At 37.7% G+C, this 10717-nt stretch overlaps 1 protein-coding gene across 8 annotated transcripts; it reads right to left on the bottom strand.

Annotated features, from left to right (window-relative positions):
- Window positions 1-1177: 1177 nt before the first annotated feature.
- LOC100648298 (RING finger protein 207) lies at window positions 1178-8982 on the bottom strand. Of its 8 annotated transcripts, XM_048411644.1 has the most exons (11): window positions 8403-8976; window positions 8252-8309; window positions 7239-7260; window positions 6933-7172; window positions 6521-6763; window positions 5713-5861; window positions 4853-5631; window positions 4125-4469; window positions 3763-4045; window positions 3302-3691; window positions 1178-2611 (listed from the first exon to the last, which is right to left on the bottom strand). In XM_048411644.1, exons 5-11 carry the CDS (start codon window positions 6736-6738, stop codon window positions 2034-2036), a joined length of 2742 nt encoding a protein of 913 aa, XP_048267601.1. In that variant the 5' UTR covers window positions 6739-6763; window positions 6933-7172; window positions 7239-7260; window positions 8252-8309; window positions 8403-8976; the 3' UTR covers window positions 1178-2033. The 8 variants fall into 8 exon arrangements, with proteins under 8 accessions (XP_048267601.1, XP_048267599.1, XP_048267600.1 ...); XM_048411642.1 differs by having other exon boundaries at window positions 8252-8976; XM_048411643.1 differs by lacking the exon at window positions 7239-7260.
- Window positions 8983-10717: the final 1735 nt, after the last annotated feature.

The following is a 10717-nucleotide window of genomic DNA, read 5'->3' as shown; positions in this document are numbered from 1 at the left end:
TAGTAGTAGTAGTAGTAGTAGTAGTAGTAGTAGTAGTAGTAGTAGTAGTAGTAGTAGTAGTAGTAGTAGTAGTAGTAGTAGTAGTAGTAGTAGTAGTAGTAGTAGTAGTAGTAGTAGTAGTAGTAGTAGTAGTAGTAGTAGTAGTAGTAGTAGTAGTAGTAGTAGTAGTAGTAGTAGTAGTAGTAGTAGTAGTAGTAGTAGTAGTAGTAGTAGTAGTAGTAGTAGTAGTAGTAGTAGTAGTAGTAGTAGTAGTAGTAGTAGTAGTAGTAGTAGTAGTAGTAGTAGTAGTAGTAGTAGTAGTAGTAGTAGTAGTAGTAGTAGTAGTAGTAGTAGTAGTAGTAGTAGTAGTAGTAGTAGTAGTAGTAGTAGTAGTAGTAGTAGTAGTAGTAGTAGTAGTAGTAGTAGTAGTAGTAGTAGTAGTAGTAGTAGTAGTAGTAGTAGTAGTAGTAGTAGTAGTAGTAGTAGTAGTAGTAGTAGTAGTAGTAGTAGTAGTAGTAGTAGTAGTAGTAGTAGTAGTAGTAGTAGTAGTAGTAGTAGTAGTAGTAGTAGTAGTAGTAGTAGTAGTAGTAGTAGTAGTAGTAGTAGTAGTAGTAGTAGTAGTAGTAGTAGTAGTAGTAGTAGTAGTAGTAGTAGTAGTAGTAGTAGTAGTAGTAGTAGTAGTAGTAGTAGTAGTAGTAGTAGTAGTAGTAGTAGTAGTAGTAGTAGTAGTAGTAGTAGTAGTAGTAGTAGTAGTAGTAGTAGTAGTAGTAGTAGTAGTAGTAGTAGTAGTAGTAGTAGTAGTAGTAGTAGTAGTAGTAGTAGTAGTAGTAGTAGTAGTAGTAGTAGTAGTAGTAGTAGTAGTAGTAGTAGTAGTAGTAGTAGTAGTAGTAGTAGTAGTAGTAGTAGTAGTAGTAGTAGTAGTAGTAGTAGTAGTAGTAGTAGTAGTAGTAGTAGTAGTAGTAGTAGTAGCAGTAGTAGTAGTAGTAGTAGTAGTAGTAGTAGTAGTAGTAGTAGTAGTAGTAGTAGTAGTAGTAGTAGTAGTAGTAGTAGTAGTAGTAGTAGTAGTAGTAGTAGTAGTAGTAGTAGTAGTAGTAGTAGTAGTAGTAGTAGTAGTAGTAGTAGCAGTAGTAAGTAATAGTATTAATTAAATCGAAACTGTATGTATACCCACATATAGTTTATCGACGTATCCCTATAATTCTATTTTGAGCCTCTGAATGTTTATGCACCATGTAAGGATTGCATCAACAGTAAGAGTATCGTTTATTAATTTCTTTTTTCTCTTTTATATACGTATATGTAATAAGTATACCTTTTTTACGTATTATTTGACTATTGGCAGCAATATTATGACCTTCGGCCCTTCAAAGTGCAATCAAAACGCTGTTCGATAAAAAATTGAAGACTGCTCTATGTTGAAGGCTGGTTGACCCTGAAACAACTCTGACTAGACATACATGGGAGTAGAAATTACTCGATCAATTATACAAGATGATTATATAAACGTTGAAAACACTTCTTGGTCCAGACCGAGAAATAAAACATTCAAAAAATTTACAATGTCTCGTAAAAGTAAAAACATGCACTTGTCGAAGGTGCTTTAATCAATGGCAGTTTATAGCGATAAACGATTCCTAATTCGTAAGATCATCTTCGTCTGTGGTATTATATACATCACACGAAATGCCCTTTATGTTTATTATAATACCTCTAATAAAACGCTCAAAATACTTGGAAAAAAATCCTCGTAGTACCATTTTGCGTAACGATGTATTATTTTTTTTCTACCAATAACAATATGTTATCGATCGAAAAAGTACAGTCCTTCTATAATACTTTCCCCGATGTATGCTAGGCATTATTTTGGAGGGTATCGATTCCTTCCCGGATAGCCAAACGCAGCCTAACTACTCAGAACAGCCTAGTAAATACTTTTATTTCGATATAATTTTCCTTCTACTTAAAATCTACTTCCGCACTTTGGCCATCCGGGCTGGATACCTCTTGAAAGAAAGCTTCTTTGAAACCTTCACCGTGGCTTCCCTTGTGTCATTTTAATTTGTCTTGCTCTTTCGGTGATGACGATGATGATGCACGTGACGATGATGCAGGTGTGACCTTGTTTCCTGCACGGCCGCCACCAGTGTTCTCACGGTTTCCTCGTGCCCCTCGAAACTGTCCGTTTTCTTCAGCTGGCTAAGAGATGAGGCTCCCCCCTCGCTGGCCGTTACACTGCGTTTGCTTTTTGGCCGAGGAAATGTTTCCCAGGAACGCTGCTTCTGCACCAGAGACGACGACTTCGGTGTAGGCCCGATCAAAAAAACCATTGTTTTCCTGGGATCCTGCGCGGATTGACCTACCGTCCCATCGACAATACTCGATCGCCTGCTTCCCGAGCCAGTGGTACTTAGGCTGTCACAGCTCGCACGTCGACGTCTCCTCACCTCCGTCGAGGCCTTCTCATCCGCGTAGAACACATCCTCCGAGTCACTAGCCGGATACACCTTGGTTCCCTTGCCTGCAGGAATCGATTGCTCGTCAGGAACCGCGTGCACCTGAGCCTGAACTCGCTTCTTCACCTCTCCCGTGCTGGACGCCTCCGAAATTCGTTGATATTCTCCTTCTTCCCCTGCTAGAAGTATGTGAATGATTTAAATGAATGAACTAGGATGATAAAATCAAATACGTCGCTTCATGCATCCTTCTTTGAGAAATTAGTTATATTAATTTTTCGGAGAACCGATGTTGTAAAATTAAAAGAAACAATGTAGCTAAGATATATGGTTTTTAAATGATGTTTGATATGAAATGTTTGTTCTATTATGTAAAAGAATTTGAAGAATTTGGCATGAGAGATAGGTAATTAAATGATGAATTGAATTGAACCGTGCATTTACACACACATTGGTTTAATTAAAATTTTCATGATGTGCACTGAATGAAAAGAATACTCGAACTGTGTAACTTGGAAGGAAGGTGGAAATATCATCCATCATCTATTAATTACATTGTTTTAAGTGGAACAGTACGTAGTAACCGCGTCAATTATCAGTACGTTTGCTCCGAAACGAGCTACTCTGTGCATCAACTTATACCTTAATTAATTAGCCGGCGTGACTTTGAATGAAAGCGATACTTTGCCGCATTCGTTCCTGAATTGGGCGCGATAGTACAATAATTCTCGTGTACATTCATCAGGGTTTTATTTACATCGATCATAATGCTATCTACATAATCCTCTGAACTATCGTCAAATTTATAGCATCAAATTCTTTCTAGCATTATTTACTCGTGCATACAATCCTCACAGATCTATTCTTACCAGTCGTATGCGACTGTGGTTGCTGGGAATCCGTGCATCTTTCTGGTTGATCGAGTCCCTCGGCAGAATTATCTCCACTGCCACCCTTCAGAGATCGATACAAAGATCGTACTTTGCTGGCAGACCAGTGACCAGGCGGTGTTTTAGGCTTCGTACTATCAGGAGACTTCCTCGGTCGTCGGCTCTGACTGCGATCACGACTTTCCTCTCTTCCTGGCGATTTCTTACGATCTTCTTTACTTCTAGCTTTTTCGATCAATTGGCTAAGCATTCCTCTTTTCGAGTCCGTTGACTTGGCCGTTCCATAGACAATAATGTTTCCACTCGAATCCAGGACAGCTTCGACATCAGCGGAAGGAGTACGGCAACGTGTTGGTACCTCCTTCGTTTCTAAATGAAAAATTCACGTGGATCACGTGATAATCTTGAAATTGAAGTATATTGAAGTTAAGAGTAGATACCTTTCATGTAAAGCGCATTATCTGTACTAGTTGCGGTAGTACGCGAATGTCGATGATCCTTGGTCGGGGCTTGGGTTTGCGTTTGCGGTGGTTCCTGCATTTGTAAACGTGCCAAGTGATCCAGTAACGCCTGCAGATGTTGATTACTGGTTGCATCAGAGGCTATCATGCTTACTTCACCAGCACTAACTCCGGTTGCGAAAGATTTTATATACGGTTCTAATTGTTGAGCAAGATTCTGCAATTGTTTTACCTGACTTCTCAATGATAGGATATCGTTCATCTGAATGAACAAAGGAATTCATCAATCGACGTATCTTCAAGGCGTTCAAGCTTTGCCAATAATAAAATCTAAATAATACCTGAGAATGGAATATTTCTTTTTCTATGTGAATTCTACATAACTGTTCATCCCAAAGTGTATCGAACACGTTTCTAAGACGTTCTAGTTCCATCTGATAATGCTCTAATTGTTGCTCTAGCACCCGACAATCCCTCGCCACCTGTTCATAACGTATGCCCAACGGAGGTGTGTTAGCTCTTCTCAAAACTGCCACATCACGATGTAATTCTTCTAAACGTTCCTTCACAGTGAGCAACTGCTGATTCAATTCCTTCAGCTGACTATCAAATGTTCGACAGTGACTGGAAAACGGTCCACCGTCGGTCCCGCTCTTGGTTGGAATCCTCTGAGCAGACTTGCTGCTCTGCTTGGAAAAGAAATATCTCACATAAACTCTGAGCCATTTCTTCCCAGAACGTCAGACGTGTATATAGATATATACGGGTCTGAATAAACTGTCTGATACTGACTACCACATCATCGGCTAAGAAACTAACAAGAAACGAAACGTTTTCACGTCTGCCGAGAACAGTCAATTTGCTACAAGAATGACTGTATTCTAATCTGGCTACTAACTACCACCATACGATTAAGTACAAGCCACATCATATATCGAGTAAAATCCTGTAAACAAAAATACTTACACAGAAGTGTGCGCGAGAAATGCAATGAAAAAGAAACTTGTAATATGAACGTAAAGATGGAATTCGTAATCGAGAGGTGGCCAGGCTAAATGTATCTAAGTACCTGAATCACTGGCGGATCCTGTTGTGCCGTCGTGTGAGTTTGATCATATAATGATTCCTTCTGGGACTGACCAACGTACGGTTGCAGTGCGCGAGCAAATTCATTCTTATAATTAGTCTTCAGATGTGCAGTCAGCAGAGGTGGCCTCGATGGATATCCTAATTGCGCGACTCGACTTAGTCGTTCCAACATCGGATGGGCTAGCTCGAGAAATTGATATTTCGTCGCACCGCTAGTAAAGGCAGTGCATAGCATTAAATGCATCTGCAGCACAGGAAGTGCGCTACCTAATGAAAGCAATTGGCTTCGAACCATCCTTTCCTTCGTTTCAAACTGTCGCTGCAATTCTGTCAGAGTACTTCCGTGCGTCTTCGTTATAGCCTCCTGCATTCCCTGACAGAAAGAATTCAATGTCCTTTTTTCGGAATCCAAACTATGTCGTAGTTCATCCAATTGTGATTTTAAAGCCAACACTCCGTCTCGCACGCCAGCTTGCAGCTCACAAATGGAATTAACAGCTCGTTCCATCTTCTTCGAAGCCTGTTGCCACGCACTTTCAATATCAATGCAGTGAAGCCTGGCATCCGCAGGAGTGTCACGAAAACAAGTAGCGCAGAGCATGCACTTGGCACTTTGACTATACATTATGTATTGTTCTCCGTGGGTCGGGCAACGACGTTGTGTATCTTTGGTGCATTTGCTCATATGTAACACCTCGTGTGTGGAGAACATCTTTGCACGGTGGGTATTCTCTCTGCAGTGTGTACACAAAGCTTGTCCTATATTCAAAAATAGTTTTAAGTTTCAAGGATAAGATAGTAAGATTATTGTTGTTACATTTATTATTGTTTGCTACTTGCCACATGTTGTACAAAAAAACATAGTAGACTTGTCCCGTTTATCACAGTTGGCACAAGGTGGATTCTCAGAGTTTGCCAACTCAACTAGCTGACGTATCAGCTGATCAGGTGGTGGTTGTTGTGCTCCATCTTTCAACTGTGTCTGTTGCCTATGAGCAGTAATGTATTGTAAATTTGTGATAACAGGCAATAGAAAGTGTTAAGAATGTTATGGAAGATACTTCAACTCTTGCAAAAGAATATTATCATAAACTATATAGAAAAATTCTCAGAGAAGTCATATATAAAGAGAAAAGGATTTCAAAGAACCATTACAACAAAATAAACAATTACAATAAGATGAATCAATAAGAATTCCATTCTGAACGATAAATCAGAAACACGTACACTTTACAATAAAGAAATATGCCTAAACAAGTACTTACAAAACAAACATAATTTACAACTTATACAAACAATAAAAATAAGTTTAGCTATATGGGTTTTATTTCATATATATCTCAATGAAGTTAAGCAAAACTTATCACACCTATGCATTCTACGCCACAAACATCAAAACAATTAGGAAATTTCATTCTTTAAACCCAAGATTATTGAAACAAAAGTGTACGAAGCAAAAGATCATCGTGGAGAAGGAACTGACAAAGACATAACAAATTTTGTCATTATGTTAAGACACAAAATTTACACAGAAACAGTAGAACTAATAGGAAATGTAATAACATGCACATAGTAGCCGAACCTAACCCAGACCTGGGATCGTCACCCACCCTAAGGACGCCATGCAATAACAGTCGTTGTTATCTACCCGCAGATGGGACAGGAGACTTTTCCCTCAAGATGAGGGCCACGGATGCAGCGAGCACAAAAGGTGTGAAAGCAGGACAGCAGACAAGGCTCGTTGTAATAGTCATGACAGACACCGCAGATGAGAGGATTCCTAGGCCCGCCACCGGTTACACCTGTCGTACCATCATTCTCGCAGACGTCGATGCCGTCGACCGTCGTCCCCGCCGAGTTCGCCATCGTCGGCCAAACCAACGGCGGCCACCTGGAAACCAGAATCCAGAACGTGCTTCACCGACCACCACCTTAGTACCCTCCTTCATATTTTTCTTTCTTTACGGTTACTTCACTATCAAAATTAAATCACTATTTAATAAAATCAAATAAAATGCAACGTGCAACTACTTGAAATGATAAAAAGAAGGACTGTTTACCCTAAGACCGTTGGCCTGCCCGCCGCAGAAAAACCTGATAGGTAGTTTATCGGCTCGTCATTCTGACGTAGTATGGTGGGCGCAAACCCCCAGTTTGCGCCTGACGATCGGCTCTGACGTCACTGAAATGGCACCAATCTCACCCCCTCCACTAAGGATGATACGTACACATAGAAAAGAGGACGGGCTGCTGCTGCTGCTGCTGCTGCACGCGCTGCTACGTGGTAAGGGTGCACCAGCCTGCATATAAGGTAACTGTGACGTAAGTGTGTAGGGGTAGTGATGCACATACGTGTATGCACTCACAATGGATATTTGACCCTTTCTCCTACAAATTTTCAAATAATTTTATTATTTCTATAAGAAATATGTTTGAAAATTTGAAAAATTTGTTTATGTAGAATCTTATTTAAGCATTAAACATTTTTAAGAGCTATCTTTGCATATAATGGATACGTGAATAGTGATGCACGCCCACTGATAATGGGTATTTGACCCCTTTTTCTACAAATTTTCAAATAATTTTATAGTTTCTATAAGATATATATTTGAAAATTTGGAAAAATTGTCTACGTACAATTCAAGATCTTATTTACACATTGGAAACTCTTAAAAACTTTTTTTGCATGTAATAGATACCAAAACAGATATGTATATAAAAACAGAGAATTTAAACTCTCTGAATAAAAATTCATAATAATCGCTCGAAACTTACAACCTGTAATTTAATAATCACTTTAAATAAAATAATAAATAATTATAGATATAATTTAAATAATAAATAATTACAAGTTTCGTTATCATCTGCAAAATTCTAACATTTTCAAACACGTGGTAATCGTGAGACACGATAAAGCAATCGATAATGCATCGTTCGGTGATGTAAGATACTGTAAAAGTTGTAAATAGCAAAACAAACAATAAACGGCATTTTTCGCGTGTCCCAGAACTTCAGAGTAATATCTTCTGCCAACGAGCAAAGATGAGTATCATATTCATCTTCACTCATAAGTAATAGCTAGGGTTGCATATGGCAATAAAATAGTGTTGCGTTAACTGGCCGGGATTTTGCTTTGTTAACTGGCCATCGCTATCCCCACTAGTTCTTTAAACTGATTCCATGCCTTTGGTCTTAGACATATACGTAAAATAAACAAATATGTAAAAAATATGTGTGGGTATTCGTATCTCATTTGTCTTCTATCAAGAAAAAAGATACTTGAGATTTTCTGTAACTAGTTAAATGAAATCTTAACCCATGACCAGAGTCAAATACTGTATACATTTGTAGGCTAGATCTATATGGGTGGAAGCAGCACCTCGACGTTCTCACCCCTCAGCACCGCCATCATTCGTTTTCTGCACTTCTGCAGGGACCTACATATACATTGATATATAAACCCTTCAGAAACCACATTGATCAACTGTATAAGTAGAAAGGCACAGAAAAGTAACGATTAGTCTACTAACACAACTAATAAAGTGTAACCTAAGTAGAGATTTGTTTCATTCGCTAAGTATTACAACGAGTATCATATTTTGAATATTGTATATATATATATTTTTATATTATATATATTTTGTGCATTTTTATAGTTTTAAATTTTCTTTAAGTGGATCAAAATTCGCAGTCTACCGATGATATTACAGATACTACTGCCTTCTAAGTTCACCTTAGAATTTATTTACATTTATTTTTTGAAAATTAAACATTGATTACTTATGTAATGGAAATAGGAAATCAACAAGAAACAGAGTTGATCAATCTGACTTCTGAAAGATTCATATACAGTAATAATAAGAAAATCATTCGATCCTCATTATGTATATCACGACAGGTTGCCACTATTCAGATACAGTTTGACGAACAATGCCCGATAACGATTATGCATTTGAAGAAAACATATTTTTAGTGATATCACGATATCCTTTTTCATCGTTATGATAATCTCGTTTTCATGAAATTATTGTGAGATTTATGAAATACTATCGTAACTTAGTGGTGAAAAGGTGAACTAATTTCTCTAGCTCTTCTTGTGCACACTAGTGCCACAAACAAGGTACAGAATAGACGTGACATTCAATGCATTTTTGTTTTGGAGATCACTCTATCCCCATAATATTTTCGAATCGCATGCGACCTTATCGATTCAGTATAGTAGCGGTTCCTATGACATTACAGATAAGGGAGTATAGGACAAGACATTTTACGCGTGAAGTAAATGTACTACTCTATTGTATTCCAACTGTATTATGATACAACTGATTGGAAAAGTAATTTCGTGCAAACCGTTCGTCTGCACCGGTGCAAAAATTGGGCGCGCAAACGCGTCGGCAAACGCGAGTTCTTTACACCGGACATTAAAAATATTTTATAAACAGCTTAGAAATTATAATTTATACAAATTATAATTTACGATTCGATTATGAATGATTAATTGGATTGAACATGACTAATCGTTTCTTTGACCAATCGTTTCACCGATTCTGTTATCCTAGATCCTATTAGGCTCGAATGTCACTTGTTCGTTTTGAAACAAGTACCTGTCTGTATAAATGCATACACTAAGGCACCAAACCTCCCACTTCAACCGTAAAATATAATAACCGTAAAATCACAAAAATTATTGGAAAATTCAAGAAACGACAGGATCCTATGAGTTCTTTCAATCCGCGGGCATCCGCCTACATGACATAGTTTTAAGTAAAATAAATGTAAATTTTATATTATATTATTTCTATTACATTGCCTACGTGTATATAATATTTTGTCGCATACGTAATATATACGTCATTATAAACCATATAAACAATACATCTACAATATTATATACATTTAAAAGTGTTATACCATCTAATATAGCATAGCTTATGGGTAATATGTTACTTTATATTATAAAACTAAATTTGATGTAAATTACTGTATATTCTCACAATTTCATTGAAGAAATCAATATCATAAAGAGAATCCTGCTGTTTTATCATTCGCCCTTAACTGTCGTTACTCTAAGCCCTCATCCTAGCATTTCTTCATAAATTAGGAACAGGAAACATACAAAAATTTCGAAATATATTTTTGTTTACATATTGAATGTAAATGAACATTCAAAGTGGGAATAAACAAGTAAATATTTATAACTAACACAAAATATTTAGAAATACGAAAAATTTTCAGAAGCATTCACAAAAACCTATATAAATTAATCAAACAGCCTCCGTCTTTCATTTTAAGTCATATCGTCTGTATTTGTTATGTGACATATCAGCCCCTCTGCATATATTATCAATCGTATCATCTGTCTTTGTCGAATACTGTAACGGTGTCTTTCTATCGCCACTCCTATCGTTTGTCCTTGTCGCACGCTATCACCCTTCCTGTTTGCGGTCATCATGTACTGCCATCTATCAAGTAGTGAAGGGACTGAAACTTGGAGCATATATGGATAGATGGCAAAACGTGATATGTCCGAATACAAAACTGGAGCTACATGATCTGAAACGTGTGTTGGATAAGCCATGTGATGGCATCTATTCAAAAACGGCCCAAGTTATAGTTCCTTCGATATGTATTAGATGACGGGACGTGGCATATCCATAGACAAAATTTGAGCTACTTGATCTGAAACATGAGTTGGACAAGCCATGGGGTGCCATCTACCTCCGCTATATAATAGATGGCAGCACATACCTTGATCGCAGATAAGAAGGGTGATAGTGTACGACAAAGGCAAACAATAGGTGCGCCGATAGAAATAGAGGGCTGCAGTGTGCAACAAAGACACACA

This window comes from Bombus terrestris, chromosome 14 (assembly GCF_910591885.1).
Source record: "Bombus terrestris chromosome 14, iyBomTerr1.2, whole genome shotgun sequence".
NCBI classification, from domain to species: Eukaryota; Metazoa; Arthropoda; class Insecta; order Hymenoptera; family Apidae; genus Bombus; species Bombus terrestris.
This window is presented reverse-complemented; position numbering and strand designations above follow the sequence as displayed.